The 20,188-nt window shown below is 42.8% G+C and overlaps 1 protein-coding gene across 1 annotated transcript in view; it reads right to left on the bottom strand.

The window, feature by feature from the left end:
• The window catches only part of LOC121584904 (LIM domain kinase 2), a 40,267-nt gene extending 23,150 nt beyond the window's left edge, over positions 1–17,117 (bottom strand). The window contains exons 1-2 of the mRNA XM_041901146.1: positions 16,875–17,117; positions 8,942–9,038 (exon numbers count right to left, since the gene is read on the bottom strand). Of these exons, the coding sequence (XP_041757080.1) occupies positions 8,942–9,038; positions 16,875–16,890 (113 nt within the window). The 5' untranslated portion in view covers positions 16,891–17,117. The remainder of the gene's footprint in view (positions 1–8,941; positions 9,039–16,874) is intronic.
• Positions 17,118–20,188: the final 3,071 nt, after the last annotated feature.

Raw genomic sequence — 20,188 nt, 5'->3', positions numbered from 1 at the left:
GACACAGTGCAGCAGAAGCCATTCATCGTGTGAGAAATTACACTGGTGAACATTATACTTTCCACTCCCATGTTGCAATGGAGTGCAGCGGTTGCTTCAGGCCTTTCTTTAGGATGACTGTGTGCACTCTTGTCTCTGATCGTCAGGGTACGATGTAAAGGACGTAGGTTACCTTGTTACTCAGACATGTCATGTGTCATTGGTGTGTGAGGGATGTGGATTCAGAGAAGAATGAAGCGATATGCAATAGACGGTGTGAAACACTGGTCATTAACCTTGTACTAAATACCAGCAACCAACACCAAAGGCTGCCCTCAGCCCACCCCATCCACAGCCACATTCCAGCATCTTAATTTGTTCCAGTTGTTTCTGGAGAGGCTGAAGCACCTTTCTGACAGAAATCCTGACAACCATCTACAGCCTGGTGAAGGTGTATCAAATTAAAATGTGGTTAATACACTGATTTGATTAAGTTAATGTACAAAAACCTTCCTATTTTTACATAACAATTATCCTGTCATGCCACTATTCAAGAGCAGATTGATCCACATCCTTGACTGGAGTGAAACCTGGCAAATCAGGCAGAAATGTATGACTCTGACTTAGTCACGGAATGTTCAGAGAGTTAGGAATGCTGAAGTTGCATAGAGAGAAGGGAGCACCTGCAGGCTATGAGCGCACCTTCAGATAGTTTCACAGGTTATGCAAAATGGTGGCACCAGGTTAAGCTGTGTCAGCCACACAATCAATTCTACACCTCTGTCAAAGAGATTAGGCCACTAAACTGGCAACCCACTTACACAGACAGCTCTCTGTGAAGAAGAGGTTGCCAGTTCTGCATCCTGACTGATATTCATCTGGAGGACACTCGATACACTGGCAACAGACAAACACTGAGGTAACAGTCTTAACAAATATGCCAACCACCTGCATGTCTGGGGATTTGCTGTAGTTTTGCCCACTGCTGGCCTGGGTCACAGTGATCTCTGAACCTGCAGTATAGCTGATCCCAATTTATCAGCCTTTGGGGAGAAAATCCACTCCTGGAGATTAGGAAAGTTAATTCCCTTTTACAATGGTTCATTCTTTCACACAATGTTTATTACTAGCTAAACCTTATGTAGGTGGTTCATAGCTTCTGGTGCATTGTGTGAGGAAATGCGGCCTACACACAGAAATAAAAGCAAGAATACAGTGAGGGAAAAAAGTATTTGATCCCCTGCTGATTTTGTACATTTGCCCACTGACAAAGAAATGATCAGTCTATAATTTTAATGGTAGGTTTATTTGAACAGTGAGAGACAGAATAGCAACAAAAAAATCCAGAAAAACGCATGTAAAAAAATTTATAAATTGATTTGCATTTTAATTAGGGAAATAAGTATTTGACCCCCTCTCAATCAGAAAGATTTCTGGCTCCCAGGTGTCTTTTATACAGGTAACGAGCTGAGATTAGGAGCACACTCTTAAAGGGAGTGCTCCTAATCTCAGTTTGTTACCTGTATAAAAGACACCTGTCCACAGAAGCAATCAATCAATCAGATTCCAAACTCTCCACCATGGCCAAGACCAAAGAGCTCTCCAAGGATGTCAGGGACAAGATTGTAGAACTACACAAGGCTGGAATGGGCTACAAGACCATCGCCAAGCAGCTTGGTGAGAAGGTGACAACAGTTGGTGCGATTATTCGCAAATGGAAGAAACACAAAAAGACCTGTCAATCTCCCTCAGCCTGGGGCTCCATGCAAGATCTCACCCCGTGGAGTTGCAATGATCATTAAAACAGTGAGGAATCAGCCCAGAACTACACGGGAGGATCTTGTCAATGATCTCAAGGCAGATGGGACCATAGTCACCAAGAAAACAATTGGCAACACACTACGCCGCGAAGGACTGAAATCCTGCAGCGCCCGCAAGGTCCCCCTGCTCAAGAAAGCACATATACAGGCCCGTCTGAAGTTTGCCAATGAACATCTGAATGATTCAGAGGAGAACTGGGTGAAAGTGTTGTGGTCAGATGAGACCAAAATCGAGCTCTTTGGCATCAACTCAACTCGTCGTGTTTGGAGTAGGAGGAATGCTGCCTATGACCCCAAGAACAACATCCCCACCGTCAAACATGGAGGTGGAAACATTATGCTTTGGGGGTGTTTTTCTGCTAAGGGGACAGGACAACTTCACCGCATCAAAGGGACGATGGACGGGGCCATGTACCGTCAAAGCTTGGGTGAGAACCTCCTTCCCTCAGCCAGGGCATTGAAAATGGGTCGTCAATGGGTATTCCAGCATGACAATGACCCAAAACACACAGCCAAGGCAACAAAGGAGTGGCTCAAGAAGAAGCACATTAAGGTCCTGGAGTGGCCTAGCCAGTCTCCAGACCCTAATCTCATAGAAAATCTGTGGAGGGAGCTGAAGGTTCGAGTTGCCAAACGTCAGGCTCGAAACCTTAATGACTTGGAGAAGATCTGCAAAGAGGAGTGGGACAAAATCCCTCCTGAAATGTGTGCAAACCTGGTGGCCAACTACAAGAAACGTCTGACCTCTGTGATTGCCAACAAGGGTTTTGCCACCAAGTACTAAGTCAAGTTTTGCAGAGGGGTCAAATACTTATTTCCCTCATTAAAATGCAAATCAATTTATAACATTTTTGACATGCGTTTTTCTGGATTTTTTTGTTGTTATTTTGTCTCTCACTGTTCAAATAAACCTACCATTAAAATTATAGACTGATCATGTCTTTGTCAGTGGGCAAACGTACAAAATCAGCAGGGGATCAAATACGTTTTTCCCCTCACTGTAGGTAAGCAGGAAAATAGATTTCCGGGCGTGGAAAAGCAGAGGGGGTCTGAAAGGCTGTCCAGATAAAGATCACATTAGTGAGGGGAGCGCTGTATACAATAGGGAACGCTGCCCTTGGAATGGCCGAACTTGGCCTAAGGCCCAATTAGAGCCTTTTGTCTGACGGAATGTTGACGAGACCATACACCCCGGTTACAAAACGAGACTAAACAAGTGACAAAAAAGGAACTGCATTTAAAAAAAACACTAGTCTTTTTCCTCCTCTGTACTACTGAGTCTGTGAGCAACAGTTTAGTCTGCTAGCCAATCTGTGGTCAGTAGTAGTGTCCTACTGTATGTGATAGTAAACCTGAATATTGCATGTGTACTCATGGGTGTCTGTTTGCTAGGCGTGCACTGCATGTGAGTATTTGTGAGCAGCCCCTCTGCCATCATTGTGAGTGTTTTTATAACAAATCATGGAAACGGACAGAAACAGGAGGCAATGCTGAAATACACACACACAGACAAGTGTGCGACAAGTATGAAGAATGTCTTGCCTCAGACAGACGAGTCACACAGCGGCTCCAGGTATGCCGCAGGGAAAACAACTTTCACTGTAAAACTGAACAACATAACCTTGGCTGGTTCCTGTGTCCTCCCTCTCTGTCATTCCAAAACAACAATGAGAAACATTGGGTTGGTCAATCCCAGTGTAGGGGGTAACGGATAACTGAAGATTACACAGTCATGTCCCTGAAGAAATAGTCTAAAGACCAAAACAAAGATGATCTTAAAAACACCTCAATCAGCAGAGTAAACAACACTGGTGCCATTTCTTATCCAAAAAGGAAATAAAAAATATAAAAAATGTGTCTCAGATGAGAGGAAGGACTGGTCCTCCCAACAATTCCATGGACAAACCTTATTAGACAAACACCAATGGGCAAACATTACTTATTTCATTTCCTCAATTCCACATTACCAGTGGAAGGCCAACTTTAATGCCTTTTGTTGGAGTGTACTAGAATTCATACTTAAGTTTCTTCTAAAATGCTAAAAAAACGGACACTAAGCACTAGGCCTATGGGGAAGCAGTGTCGTAGTAATGGAAACAAGACACACTAGTTCAAGATGCCATAACACGGAACTTAACCTGAAACCTGTCAAACTTTATCATATGTATTAATGGACTATATGTAAAACTTTCAATGTTAGCTAACTAAGATAAGATTTAATAAGAGCATATCAGGAACACAATAGCACACATTGCACTCATGGTTGGTATTGTTCAATGCAGGTTTGGCTGTTATCAAGGGACTCATGAGTATCCAAACCAAGTCAAACCAGCCAGAGCAGGGCCACTGGATCATCATTGGCTAAGTGAAAGTACACATTCATTTCAGAAGGCAACCAATGTGAACAGAGAGTAACAGTCAAACACATCAAAGTTACATTATTGGACCCCACAGACAACTAACGAGGGGAAAGTACTATAATTATGACTTGAGCCAGAAGGCTTCACCTCTTTTAGAGGACTAACATTGACTCATAAAGGACAGTCCTTTGGGACAACCCAGGATCCAGTTTTCCCTGGGAAAAACAAAGGACTCTGTGCAGTGTCTGGAGCAGCGGGCCCACGACTCTGAATCGCTGTCTAGGAATGTGGCAGTGGGGCACACAACACACTGTCTAGTCTTTACCTATACGTTCGCCTGACAACGTCAGCTTTACTGGAACAGGGATAACGTCAGCCTTTCACAATGCTGTACAACTTGGGGGAGGTGCAGGGCTCTGTGTGCACAATAGAACGGAGCAGGGGGTAACATGGAAAAGGAAACTACTGTAGTTGCTTTAAATTTTGACAATGTCCCACATGGAGAGTGAAAGGAATTCTGTACTCCATGGACAAAATGCATGTACAACTCAAATTAACAGAAAATAGGCAGATTTTGGGCTACGCCATCTGACTGCTGAGGGCTGAACTCCAGCACACTTGGCTGAGCGTCAGTACGGTAGTCTGGCTTGGAGGTTTTTCCAAAAGCAGATGCTCCATCTAAAGAGTTCATTTCACAGAAAATGAGTGAGGTGGTCTTGGGCAGAAACAGAGCAGTAAAAGAGAAGGAGGGGGGAGAGAGAGACAAAAGGGCAATTCCACAGTAACAGAATGACGCCGAAACTGATTTTTCACTTTAAAAGTTTGGACATCACAGTACAGCAGAGCACAGTAGACTACAGCACAGCAGAGTACGGTATAGTCCAGTACAGTACAGTAAAGTAGAGTACAGTATAGTTCAGTACAGTACAGTAAATGACTGTACTCTAGTGTGCTCTACTGTACTAAACTCTACTGTACAGTACAGTATTGTACTGACCGATACTCTATTCTTCACTGTACAGTACTATACTCTACTGTCCAAACTTGTGAAACAGACGTCTATGATTGGTTAAAATTTGGACTGACCAAATTGCAACTACTTTTCAACGTCCATGGATGTCCGGTGTCGGTCAGTGCTCAGCGGGTGAGAGGGCTGGTCACAGTAAAGGGAAAAAGAGGGGGCTCATGGGTAAGTATCAGTGACATTAACTAGAGAGAGAGAAAAGAGAGACAGGGAGGTGTTGTCCAGACTGTTTTTACACTCTTGCTGTTTTTAAACACTCATTCTGTTACCGATTTAGTAACAGAATGGATCATTTAAAATAATTTAATAAATCATCAACCAAAATGTTATCAGTAAAAACAATAAGGTAGTAGGTCTACCTTGTTACTTCTGTGAACTTCCATTATCCTCCCTCCTCATGAGGGAGAGAAATGTGAAATTTGACTTTCTGCTAGATGTTTTCTAAGACCCCTTTTCCATATGTTTGACCAGAAATCAAAGCCTTTGCTTAATCCAAATTTATAGGATGGAAAATGGTTGAACAATGTATACAGTGCCTTGCAATAGTATTCATCCCCCTTGCCGTTTTTCCTATTTTGTTGCATTACAACCTGTAATTTAAATGGATTTTTATTTGGATTTCATGTAATGGACATACACAAAATAGTCCAAATTTGTGAAGTGACATGAAAGAAATAACTTATACAAAATAAATAACCGAAAAGTGGTGCGTGCATATGTATTCACCCCCTTTGCTATGAAGCCCCTAAATAAAATATGGTGCAACCAATTACCTTCAGAAGTCACATAATTAGTTAAATAAAGTCCACCTGTGTGCAATCTAAGTGTCACATGATCTGTCACATGATCTCAGTATATATACACACACCTGTTCTGAAAGGCCCCAGAGTCTGCAACACCACTAAGCAAGGGGCACCACCAAGCAAGCGGCACCATGAAGACCAAGGAGCTCTCCAAACAGGTCAGGGACAAAGTTGTGGTGAAGTACAGATCAGGGTTGGGTTATAAAAAAATATCTGAAACGTTGAACATCCCACAGAGCACCATTAAATCCATTTTGTTTTTAATGGAAAGAATATGGCACCACAACAAACCTGCCAAGAGAGGGCCACCCACCAAAACTAACAGACCAGGCAAGGAGGGCATTAATCTGAGGCAACAAAGAGACCAAAGATAACCCTGAAGGAGCTGCAAAGCTCCACAGTGGAGATTGGAGTATCTGTCCATAGGACCACTTTAAGTCATACACTCCACAGAGCTGGGCTTTACGGAAGAGTGGTCAGATAAAAGCCATTGCTTAAAGAAAAAAATAAGCAAACACGTTTGGTGTTCACCAAAAGCCATGTGGGAGACTCCCCAAACATATGGAAGAAGGTGCTCTGGTCAGATGAGACTAAAATTGAGCTTTTTGGCCATCAAGGAAAACGCTATGTCTGGTGCAAACCCAACACCTCTCATCACCCCGAGAACACCATCCCCACAGTGAAGCATGGTGGTGGCAGCATCATGCTGTGGGGATGTTTTTCATCGGCAGGGACTGGGAAACTGGTCAGAATGGAAGGAATGATGGATGGCGCTAAATACAGGGAAATTCTTGAGGGAAACCTGTTTCAGTCTTCCAAAGATTTGAGACTGGGACGGAGGTTCACCTTCCAGCAGGACAATGACCCTAGGCATACTGCTAAAGCAACACTCAAGTGGTTTAAGGGGAAACATTTAAATGTATTGGAATGGCCTAGTCAAAGCCCAGACCTCAATCCAATTGAGAATATGTGGTATGACTTAAAGATTGCTGTACACCAGCGGAACCATCCAACTTGAAGGAGCTGGAGCAGTTTTTCCTTGAAGAATGGACAAAAATCCCAGTGGCTAGATGTGCCAAGCTTATAGAGACATACCCCAAGAGACTTGCAGCTGTAATTGCTGCAAAAGGTAGCTCTACAAAGTATTGACTTTGGGGGGGTGAATAGTTATGCACGCTCAAGTTCTGTTTTTTTTGTCTTATTTCTTGTTTGTTTCACAATAAAACATATTTTGCATCTTCAAAGTGGTAGGCATGTTGTGTAAATCAAATGATACAAACCCCCCATAAAATCAATTTTAATTCCAGATTGTAAGGCAACAAAATAGGAAAAATGCCAAGGGGGGTGAATACTTTCACAAGCCACTGTATATGCCTTAATTTAAGAAAAATATAGACTCTTAGCTTTCATTATTCACCAAATTGGATGTGCTCCTATGAACTTCATATGTTAAGTGCTCATGGGGCTTTTTACATGGAAATGCCCAGAGACAGACAGACAGCGAGAGAGTGAGAACTGCACAGCTGTATCAAGGACTTGGCTTTTGAACTGACACAAGGTTCAGTGGTGATATAAAAGAGCCAATTATAGAAATAGAGAAAGAGACCCAAATCTTGGGTTCTATAAGGAAATGGTGTAGCTGAAAAGCTTTGTTTGAAATTTGAGTACTTGGGCTAAGGAACACTCAGATGTCAAGCCCCTTCCACTCAAGGGAGACGTACTCGGAAATGATAGGATGCCAAATTCACCTCATCTTAGGCTTTATTCCTTTATCTTAAGTTACATTTTAATAAAAAAAAATATATTAAATTAACGTATTATATTCAGGGGGAATTCAGAGCTCTAGAAAAATAGCTCTACTCTATTCAGTTCCATTAAACTATTCATCAGTTATATTCTTTCATTCATGTTACGTAACGTTGTGTGCTGGATGGGCACAGTGAGTGTGAGAAATACACTCCTTCTCCTCATTATATTAACAGAGCTGCCATGACTCGACCCTCAATCCCAGCTTCCCCTTCCACAAAAACCCTGTGGGGCACATTGTCATCTAGACCATGACCGGTCCATTCTTGGACTGCTTATCTAACTAAAGCGCCATCATCATATCCATATATTCTCTTCAAGGAAAGTCAAACCTGAGTGATCGTATTTCACAAAGAGAGCTTTGGGAGCTAAAAATTGTTTTTGTTTAAGCGTCTGTACATAGGTCCTATACTATTGACCTCTGTTCAGCCCAAGTCTAGACGGTTCTCACTGGGGGCCAGTGACCGGAGAATGCCAGATAGTCTCAATCCTGACAATGACTAAGCCACAGGACGAAGAGAAACTGCCAGGGCCAAAGTCCTCAAGGCCGGAGAGAGAGCTGGTGGGATCCTCCTCCCACTGTGTCCCTGTGACCCACGCTAATTCAAGTGCGAGTGATGCCTCATGTCTATTATTTTCCACCTTTAATAGGCAAAAGGATGACAAACATCTACTACCTCAAAGTTGTTAACTTGTTGTACTAACTTCTAACTACAATGGTTTGAAGAAAAAAAAGTAGAATGGTGGTATCTGCAAATGGGATTTGAGTGACTGACTGGATTTTCAATATGTACTGTAATGGAGTTCTGCCTCACTGTAGAATAGTTTGAACACTGAACAGAGACATTCCTGCCCACATTTATGCTTAAACATTCCACAGGACAGGTAGAATTCTCTAGGACTACCCACAAGTCAATTTCTTAGCATGTGCATACAGTATTTGTCCCCAAAGAATACCTGAAATTGTCAAAAGCTGTATGTTGACCAGCAAAACTGTCCATTGTCTCTATTGACTTCAATGCTACTTATTTAATGTCAAAGCAGTTCACATGCCTAGTGCAGACAGTAAGTGATTCCTACAATAAATTGTCAATTAAATAAATTAAACAGTGAATATAACTGAAATCCACATTTAAAAGTATGACTTACTGAAAACAGGCATTGTGCCAAGTTCCTTGCAGAACCTTCACATTGATGGTGTCTTGAATCGTTTCCCCGCAACCCGCACAGTGGCGTCCATGTGTACCTGTAGGGTTAAATGATTTCATTAAAGGAAAAGCATACTCTATCCATCCATCAAATTAAAATCACAGTAGCAACGAATTTCTGAATATGTTTTGTTGACTGAACAAAGGTGTGACTCATACATGTGAGTCATGATGTTGATGTGAGTCATTTCCCCTCAGGAGGCTGAAAATAATTGTCATGGGCCCTCGGATCCTCAAAAAGTTATACAGCTGCACCATTGAGAGCATCTTGACTGGCTGCATCACCGCTTGGTATGGCAACTGCTTGACATCTGACCACAAGGCGCTACAGAGGGTAGTGCGTACGGCCTAGTTCACCACTGGGGCAGTGCTCCCTGCTATCCAGGACCCCTATACCAGGTGTCAGAGGAAGGCCCTTAAAATTGTCAAAGACTCCAGACACCCAAGTCATAGACTGTTCTGCTACCACACAGCAAGCGATACTGATGCACCAAGTCTGGAACCAACAGAACCCTGAACAGCTTCTACCCCCAAGCCAGTAGACTGCTAAATAGTTAACCGGACTATCTGCATTGACCATTTTTGCACTATTTTGACTTATCACATACGCTGCTGCTACTGTTTATTATCTATCCTGTTGCCTAATCACTTTACCCCTACCTACACTACATAGCCAAAAGTATGTGGACACCTGCTCATCGAACATCTCATTCCAAAATCATGGGTATTAATATGGAGTTGGTCCCCCCTTTGCTGCTATAACAGCTTCCACTCCTCTGGGAAGGCTTTCCACTAGATGTTGGAACATTGCTGCAGGGACTTGCTTCAATTCAGCCACAAGACCATTAGTGAGGTCGGGCACTGATGTTAGGCGATTAGGTCTGGCTCGCAGTCGGCGTTCTAATTCATCCCAAAGGTGTTCGATGGGGTTGAGGTCAGGGCGCTGTGCAGGCCAGTCAAGTTCTTCCACACCGGTCTCAACAAACCATTTCTGTATGGACCTCGCTTTGTGCACGGGGGCATTGTCATGCTGAAACAGGAAAGGGCCTTCCCCAAACTGTTGCCACAAAGTTGGAAGCACAGAATCGTCTAGAATGTCATTGTATGCTGTAGCATTAAGATTTCCCTTCACTGGAACTAAGGGGCCTAGCCCGAACCATGTAAAACAGCCCCAGACCATTATTCCTCCTCCACCAAACTTTACAGTCGGCACTATGCAGTCGGGCAGCTAGCGTTCCCCTGGCACATCCACCAAATCCAGATTTGTCCGTCGGACTGCCAGATGGTGAAGCGTGATTCATCACTCCAGAGAACACTGCTCCAGAGTCCAATGCCGGCAAGCTTTACACCACTCCAGCCGACTCTTGGCATTGCGCATGGTGATCTTAAGCTTGTGTGCGGCTGCTCGGCCATGGAAACCCATTTCATGATGCTCCCGACAAACAGTTCTTGTGCTGACATTGCTTCCAGAGGCAGTTTGGAACTCGTGGTGAGTGTTGCAACCAAGGACAGTTGATTTTTACACGTTACGCGCTTCAGCACTCAGCGGTCCTGTTCTGTGAGAGCTTGTGGCCTACCACTTCACGGCCGAGCCATTGTTGCTCCTAGACGTTTTCACTTCACAATAATAGCACTTACAGTTGGCCATGGCAGCTCTAGCAGGGCAGAAATTTGATGAACAGACTTGTTGGAAAGGTGGCATTCTATGACTGTGCCACGTTGAAAGTTACTGAGCTCTTCAGTAAGGGCCATTCTACTGCCAAGGTTTGTCTATTGAGATTGCATGGCTGTGTGCTCGATTTTATACACCTGTCAGCAACGGGTATGGCTGAAATAGCCGAAACCACAAATTTGAAGGGATGTCCACATACTTTTGGCCATGTAGTGTTTATGTACATATCTACCTCAATTACCTCATACCCCTGTACATCAACTCGGTACTGGTACCCCGTGTAAATAGCCAAGTTATCGTTACTCATTGTGTATTTATTTATCGTGTTATTATTTTTCTATTATTATTCAATTTCTCTCTCTGCATTGTTGGGAAGGGCCCATAAGTAAGCATCTCTCTGTTAGTCTACACTTGTTATTTATGAAGCATGTGACAAATAAAACTGTATTTACTCTTTTTGCATTGTCAGATTTTTTTTAAGGAAAGAAGAATATAGGGAAATTCCCTTCCACTTAATAACAATCCATTCTGAGTAAATACAGTCAGTCAGGTTATAGGGGTACTGGGTTTTTTTGCCGTGTTTTTCAACTCCACAATGTACAGTGCCTTCAGAAAGTATTCACACCCCTTGACTCTTTCCACATTTTGTTGTTAGCCTGAATAAAAAATGGATTACATTTAGATTTTGTGTCACTGGCCTACACACACACACACACAATACCCCATAATGTCAAAGTGGAATTATGCTTTTAGAAATTCTTACAAAGCTGAAATGTCTTGGGTCAATAAGTATTCAACCCCTTTGTTATGGCAAGCCTAAATAAGTTCAGGAGTAAACATTTGCTTAACAAGTCACATAAAAAGTTGCCTGGACTCACTCTATGTGCAATAATAGTGTTTAACATGATTTTTGAATGACTACCTCATCTCGGTACCCAACACATACAATTAATCTGTATGGTCCCTCAGTCAAGCAGTGAATCTCAAACACAAATTCAAGCACAAAGACCTGGGAGGTTTTCCAATGCCTCGCAAAGAAGGGCACCTATTGGTAAAAAAGCATATATTGAAAATCCCTTTGAGCATGGTGAAGTTATTAATTACACTTTGGATGGTGTATCAACACACCCAGTCACTACGAAGATACAGGTGTCCTTCCCAACTCAGTTGTCGGAGAGGAAGGAAACCGCTCAGGGATTTACAGAGTTTAATGGTTGTGATAGAAGACAACTGAGGATGGATCATCAACATTGTAGTTCCTCCACAATACTAACCTAAATGACAGAGTGAAAAGAAGGAAGCCTGTAGAGCAGGGATCATCAACTAGATTCAGCCATGGGCCTATATAATATTTGATTAAAACCATAATTTCAAACATTTCTTACATTTGTATACGATCACGTGTCTCTCTACTATGCGTGGGAATACTTGGGAACAGATTCCCTAAATTAAAATCACTTGGAGCTGATTTCCTAGTGTTTTTACAGTATTTTATGTCCGAAAATATAAAATATAAAAATGAAAACTTGGGGGGCCAAATAAAACCACCAAATTGTGGAACCCTGCTGCAGAGAACAACATTTTTCCAAAACATGCATCCTGATTTCAATAAAGCGCTAAAGTAAAACTGCAAAGAATGTGGCAAAGAAATTAACTACAGTGGGGAGAACAAGTATTTGATACACTGCCGATTTTGCAGGTTTTCCTACTTACAAAGCATGTAGAGGTCTGTAATTTTTATCATAGGTACACTTCAACTGTGAGAGACGGAATCTAAAACAAAAATCCAGAAAATCACATTGTATGATTTTTAAGTAATTAATTTGCATTTTATTGCATGACATAAGTATTTGATCACCTACCAACCAGTAAGAATTCCGGCTCTCACAGACCTGTTAGTTTTTCTTTAAGAAGCCCTCCTGTTCTCCACTCATTACCTGTATTAACTGCACCTGTTTGAACTCGTTACCTGTATAAAAGACACCTGTCCACACACTCAATCAAACAGACTCCAACCTCTCCACAATGGCCAAGACCAGAGAGCTGTGTAAGGACATCAGGGATAAAATTGTAGACCTGCACAAGGCTGCGATGGGCTACAGGACAATAGGCAAGCAGCTTGGTGAGAAGGCAACAACTGTTGGTGCAATTATTAGAAAATGGAAGAAGTTCAAGATGACGGTCAATCACCCTCGGTCTGGGGCTCCATGCAAGATCTCACCTCGTGGGGCATCAATGATCATGAGGAAGGTGAGGGATCAACACAGAACTACACGGCAGGACCTGGTCAATGACCTGAAGAGAGCTGGGACCACTGTCTCAAAGAAAACCATTAGTAACACACTACGCCGTCATGGATTAAAATCCTGCAGCGCACACAAGGTCCCCCTGCTCAAGCCAGCGCATGTCCAGGCCCGTCTGAAGTTTGCCAATGACCATCTGGATGATCCAGAGGAGGAATGGGAGAAGGTCATGTGGTCTGATGAGACAAAAATAGAGCTTTTTGGTCTAAACTCCACTCGCCGTGTTTGGAGGAAGAAGAAGGATGAGTACAACCCCAAGAACACCATCCCAACCGGGAAGCATGGAGGTGGAAACATCATTCTTTGGGGATGCTTTTCTGCAAAGGGGACAGGACGACTGCACCTTATTGAGGGGAGGATGGATGGAGCCATGTATCGTGAGATCTTGGCCAACAACCTCCATCCCTCAGTAAGAGCATTGAAGATGGGTCGTGGCTGGGTCTTCCAGCATGACAACGACCCGAAACACACAGCCAGGGCAACTAAGGAGTGGCTCTGTAAGAAGCATCTCAAGGTCCTGGAGTGGCCTAGCCAGTCTCCAGACCTGAACCCAATAGAAAATCTTTGGAGGTCGCTGAAAGTCCGTATTGCCCAGCGACAGCCCCGAAACCTGAAGGATCTGGAGAAGGTCTGTATGGAGGAGTGGGCCAAAATCCCTGCTGCAGTGTGTACAAACCTGGTCAAGACCTACAGGAAACGTATGATCTCTGTAATTGCAAACAAAGGTTTCTGTACCAAATATTAAGTTCTGCTTTTCTGATGTATCAAATACTTATGTCATGCAATAAAATGCAAATTAATTACTTAAAAATCATACAATGTGATTTTCTGGAGTCTCTCACTGTTGAAGTGTACCTATGATACAAATTACAGACCTCTACATGCTTTGTAAGTAGGAAAACCTGCAAAATCGGCAGTGTATCAAATACTTGTTCTCCCCACTGTATGTCCTTTAGACAAAGTGTTATGTTCGGGGCAAATCCAACAACACATCACTGAGTCCCACTCTTCATATTTTCAAGCATGGTGGTGGTTGCATCATGTTATGGGTATGCTTGTCATCGGCAAGGACTAGAGAGTTATTTAGGATGAAAATAAATGGAATAGAGCTAAGCACACGCAAAATCCTAGAGGAAAACCTGGTTCTGTCTGTTTTCCAACAGACACTGGGAGACAAATTCACCTTTCAGCAGGACAATAACCTAAAACACAAAGGACAAATGTACACTGAGTGGCCTATTTACAGTTTTGACTTAAATCTGCTGATCAACAACCAACTTGAGAGAGCTTGAATATTTAGATTTTTTAAAATAATGTGCAAATATTGTACAATCCAGGTGTGCAAAGCTCTTAGAGACTTTCCCAGAAAGACTCACAGCTGTAATTGCTGCCAAAGGTGATTCTAACATGTATTCTCATGGGTGTGAATAATTATGCAAATGAGATATTCCTGTATTTAATTTTCAATACACTTCTAAAAACATGTTTTCACTTTCTCATTATGGGGTATTATCTGTAGATGGGTGAGAAAAATATGTATTTAATTAATACAAATGTTTGGCTGTAACAACAATGTGTAATAAGTCAAGGGGTATGAATACTTTCTGAAGGCACTGTACATAACATCAAGGGAGTGGAGCTTGCGAAGAGTGTGGGCGGACTATACCTCCGACTACATCGAGTCACAGTCAGTCGGGTGACACAGGCTGTTTACATTATAATGTTAAGGCTATAAGTGATTCTCAAGTAACAAGGAAAACTTTCAGACAAGCCTGCGCATCATTCTTAAACAATATCTTTCGTTGAGCTTTTCACAAAGTTTTGTTTTCACAAAAGCATGCACCCACGACGCTTCCATTCAAATAGAGAGCAATGTGCTTGCAGCAGAAACCGTTTACTCATTTTTACATTTACATTTTTTCTCATTTAGCAGGTCCTCTTATCCAGAGCGAGTTACAGTGGCGCTTGCAACGCCAAGGTTGTGAGTGCATACATTTTCGTACTGGTCCCCCGTGGGAATCGAACCCACAACGCTGGCGTTGCAAGCGCCATGCTCTACCAACTGAGCCACACGGGACCTACTCCGAGTGTAAAACGCAAACGAGAGTTTCTATTGGACAAATTCAGGTAGGTCCCTCCCCGTTTCCTGTTTGCTTCTTAAAAACGGTGGACTGTTTCTGTAATGAATACACCCCTAGCAAGCTCTATGCAATGAATATGATGGGAAAACTGGGGGATTTAGAAATGAGTGGGCGTGTTCAAGCAGATCACTTTTGTGAAGTCTGTGACCATCGTTGGTCACCGCCTTTCAAAATGTGTTGCATTATGGGGATCAAAATTGTCCGACTTGCGCCTAAATGTCGACTGTATGAACTTCACAACAACCATGTGATCAAAGGTCATGAAGTTGACTGCAGTCGACTGCGATTTTCTACAGTTTCTCCTCACCAGCTGCAACTTGCAGCCATCGCCTGCATTGTGGGAGGCAATAATTGTCAACCAATCATTAGTATTTTTGTTTGACCCACGCGAACAGGACCAAAGACGTGACTGAAACAGAAAGCAACTTTGCAGCGATTCATATGTATACTGTGTACAAATGAATGATATTTGAGTCTCTCTCGCCTTAATTGATAGTACAATGTACACACATATATTTACAGTGTGTGATATGGGGTTTGGAGACATGTTTATTTTGACATTACAAAGAAAAGCTTATAAACAATGGCAACACTGCCATGTTGCACTGAGCCTTGCTGTTGGAAAACCAATCAGTGTTGGACTTTCAGCTGTCACAGATGTACCTCCCCCAACCTCACTCCTCGACTTTCATCTGCAGTAGGTTGCTTCCAATTATGTATATAGAACCTGGATTGCTGATGGTATTGTATTGGCCATTGAGATGCTTTGAAGCCACCGGTCGGCAATATTGGCACTCCCCAGTAGGAGCAGTCCGGAATTAATGGAATTATACAGTATTTCAATTAAATGCTTCAAGGACAAATTACATGTATTTAAGTATTTTTTGTTGATGTAGTGGGGACAGTAACATTAGTAATCTCAAGAAAGTATACTTTAAGGAAAATGTTTTTACATATTTTTATTTTTAGCTCACATAATATAGTTTAAAAATTTGCATTAAGGTGTATAATAGAATAAATGTGGCAAAAACGAATGTAGACATTAATAAATGCATTTCTATAGCTTCCAAAATATATTTTACAATTGTGGGGAGTGCAAGATGGAGGCAAGGTGGCTTCAACACAGCGCCCCCTATCAGTCATCTAGTGTATATGTAAATTATTGGTTGCTTCAGCCTTACCACTCAAACAAGCCCAATGAATCCAAGCAGCTAAATTCAAGTTTGAGTTACATCTTATTTTACACATCAAATCAAATTTCAACAAAGTTTACAGCAGGTATAAAACGTGTAGCAAAATTCTAGCTCCCTCAACAATGCAGTAGCCTACATTAATCAATATCAATAACAGCAATAACAGTGAAGTCCAAAATAACAAGTAATAGGGGTAGTATGCATTGTAATAATGGACTGTATTTACAAATATAAATTGGGGAGTGAATTGGTCTTGCAGAAGAATAAATAGTATAATTCAACCTAATCAGCCCGAACTTTGATGGCAGAATCATTGCCGTAGTTAGATAGTAACTATGTATGTTATGATGATCAGATACGTTGTAGCAAGCGCTCATCTGATGTATACACTATCAGCTCGCAAATTGACCAAGTCTAGAACATAGTGCATCACCCTACTGGATGTAGCTTCCCTTTCCACACGCAAATAGATTGTAGGTATATACCATTTTTGTATCAACATTGTTATCCACATGTAGGCTAAGCTAATTAACAATGTAATGGGGAAGAAGTTTAGACCGCTCACCTTCCAGTTCCTCCATCTAGCTAATTGCTGTGTCTCGTCGATATTTTTTTTTATCTCAGAAAGTTCTCATCGTGATCCAGCATGAGTTACAATGGGGTGTTTTCATTCTACGCATCCAAGAATCTTAAAATACAGTTCTAAGGAAATGTTAGGCTAAATCCCGTCAAATTTTCCAAGGAAGGAAAATATCGCAGTCCAGTTTTGCAGTCGCCTAACTTTGTTGGCAGGATAAATGACGTCATGCAGTTGAAATTCCTGTACGGAGACCGGAAGGGATCAAACAGCAACACCTGGAACAGGAGCAAATAATTGGAGAGCCCAAAAGCCAATATCCACTACTACACTGAAACGGGAGCACCATCTACTGTCAAAAAGTAGAGATCTCACTTTATTTCTCCACACAGGATAGCTATTATTCTACGGTCTATTCCCCAAGGATGTCTGTGCGGTTTAGTGGAGTGGATACATATACCTGGGCCCAGTTTTTCAAAAGTTATCAAATCAAATCAAATCAAATCAAATTTTATTGGCCACATGCGCCGAATACAACAGGTGCAGACATTACAGTGAAATGCTTACTTACAGCCCTTAACCAACAGTGCATTTATTTTTAATAAAAAAGTAAAATATAACAACAACAAAAAAGTGTTGAGAAAAAAAGAGCAGAAGTAAAATAAAATAACAGTAGGGAGGCTATATATACAGGGGGGTACCGGTGCTGAGTCAATGTGCGGGGGCACCGGCTAGTTGAGGTAGTTGAAGTAATATGTACATGTGGGTAGAGTTAAAGTTAAAAAGATGGGGTGGGGGGGCAGTGCAAATAGTCCGGGTAGCCATGATTAGCTGTTCAGGAGTCTTATGGCTTGGGGGTAGAAGCTGTTGAGAAGTATTTTGGACCTAGACTTGGCACTCCGGTACCGCTTGCCGTGCGGTAGCAGAGAGAACAGTCTATGACTAGGGTGGCTGGAGTCTTTGACAATTTTGAGGGCCTTCCTCTGACACCGCCTGGTATAGAGGTCCTGGATGGCAGGAAGCTTGGCCCCAGTGATGTACTGGGCCGTACGCACTACCCTCTGTAGTGCCTTGCGGTCGGAGGCCAAGCAGTTGCCATACCAGGCGGTGATGCAACCAGTCAGGATGCTCTCGATGGTGCAGCTGTATAATTTTTTGAGGATCTGAGGACCCATGCCGAATCTTTTCAGTCTCCTGAGGGGGAATAGGCTTTGTCGTGCCCTCTTCACGACTGTCTTGGTGTGTTTGGACCATGATAGTTCGTTGGTGATGTGGACACCAAGGAACTTGAAGCTCTCAACCTGTTCCACTACAGCCCCGTCGATGAGAATGGGGGCGTGCTCAGTCCTTATTTTTTTCCTGTAGTCCACAATCATCTCCTTTGTCTTGGTCACGTTGAGGGAGAGGTTGTTATCCTGGCACCACACGGCCAGGTCTCTGACCTCCTCCCTATAGGCTGTCTCATCATTGTTGGTGATCAGGCCTACCACTGTTGTGTCGTCGGCAAACTTAATGATGGTATTGGAGTCGTGCCTGGCCATGCAGTCATGGGTGAACAGGGAGTACAGGAGGGGACTGAGCACGCACCCCTGATGGGCCCCCGTGTTGAGGATCAGTGTGGCAGATGTTTTGTTACCTACCCTTACCACCTGGGGGCGGCCCGTCAGGAAGTCCAGGATCCAGTTGCAGAGGGAGGTGTTTAGTCCCAGGATCCTTAGCTTAGTGATGATCTTTGAGGGCACTATGGTGTTGAATGCTGAGCTGTAGTCAATGAATAGCATTCTCACGTAGGTGTTCCTCTTGTCCAGGTAGGAAAGGGCAGTGTGGAGTGCAATAGAGATTGCATCATCTGTGGATCTGTTGGGGCGGTATGCAAATTGGAGTGGGTCTAGGGTTTCTGGGATAATGGTGTTGATGTGAGCCATGACCAGCCTTTCAAAGCACTTCATGGCTACAGACGTCAGTGCTACGGGTCGGTAGTCATTTAGGCAGGTTATCTTAGTGTCCTTGGGCACGGGGACTATGGTGGTCTGCTTGACCTTCTTAAAAGTCTTACTCACATCGGCTACGGAGAGCGTGATCACATAGTCATCCGGAACAGCTGGTGCTCTCATGCATGCTTCAGTGTTGCTTGCCTCGAAGCAAGCATAGAAGTGGTTTAGCTCGTCTGGTAGGCTTGTGTCACTGGGAAGCTCGCGGCTGTGCTTCCCTTTGTAGTCTGTAATAGTTTTCAAGCCCTAAAACATCCGACGAGCGTCAGAGCTGGTGTAGTACAAGTACTATACTGAACAAAAAATATAAACGCAACATGCAACAATTTCAAAGATTGTACTGAGTTATAGTTCATATAAGGAAATCAGTTTATTGAAATAAATAAATTAGGCCCTAATCTATGGATTTCATGACTGGGCAAGGGCGCAGCCATGGGTGGGCCTAGTCCCACCCACTGGGGAGCCAGGCCCAGCCTCAGCACCCCCTCAGACGATCCCGGAGGTGAAGAAGCCAGATGTGGAGGTCCTGGGCTGGCGTGGTTACACGTGGTCTGCGGTTGTGAGGCCGGTTGGACGCACTGCCAAATTCTCTAAAACGGCTTATGGTAGAGAAATAAACATTCAATTATCTGGTAACAGCTCTGGTGGACATTCCTGCAGTCAGCATGCCAATTGCACGCTCCCTCGAAACTTGAGACATCTGTGGTATTGTGTTGTGTGACAAAACTGCACATTTAAAGTGGCCTTTTATTTTCCCCAGCACAAGGTGCACCTGTGTAATGATCATGCTGTTTAATCAGCTTCTTGATATGCCACACCTGTCAGGTGGATGGATTATCTTGGCAAAGGAGAAATGCTCACTAACAGGGATGTAAACGAATTTGTGCTCAACATTTGAGAGAAATAAGCTTTTTGTGCACATGGAACATTTATGGGATCTTTTATTTCAGCTCATGAAACATGGGACCAACACATTACATGTTGCGTTTATATTTTTGTTCAGTATATCTCGATTTCGCCTATCAGATAGGATTAAAGGCATAGAAATAGAATGAATCGAACGGGTGTCCCCATTCAAGTCAATTATTTGTCCGTTCTATTCATTATTTTTTTATGCATTTAGTCCTCTCTGATAGGCGAAATCCAGATAGACATAACTTTTGAAAAACTGGGCCAAAACACAACTGATACTAGTCAACCAAAATGGTTGCAACCATCACACTGAATACCTTGTCACTCCAAACCAAGCAGCTGAGAAGAAGCCATTGTGAGGCTTTGAAGTCGGCATTAGTGGCACTTTTTGGTAGATTG

The sequence above is a fragment of the Coregonus clupeaformis genome, chromosome 16, assembly GCF_020615455.1.
Source record: "Coregonus clupeaformis isolate EN_2021a chromosome 16, ASM2061545v1, whole genome shotgun sequence".
Taxonomy (NCBI): Eukaryota; Metazoa; Chordata; class Actinopteri; order Salmoniformes; family Salmonidae; genus Coregonus; species Coregonus clupeaformis.
This window is presented reverse-complemented; position numbering and strand designations above follow the sequence as displayed.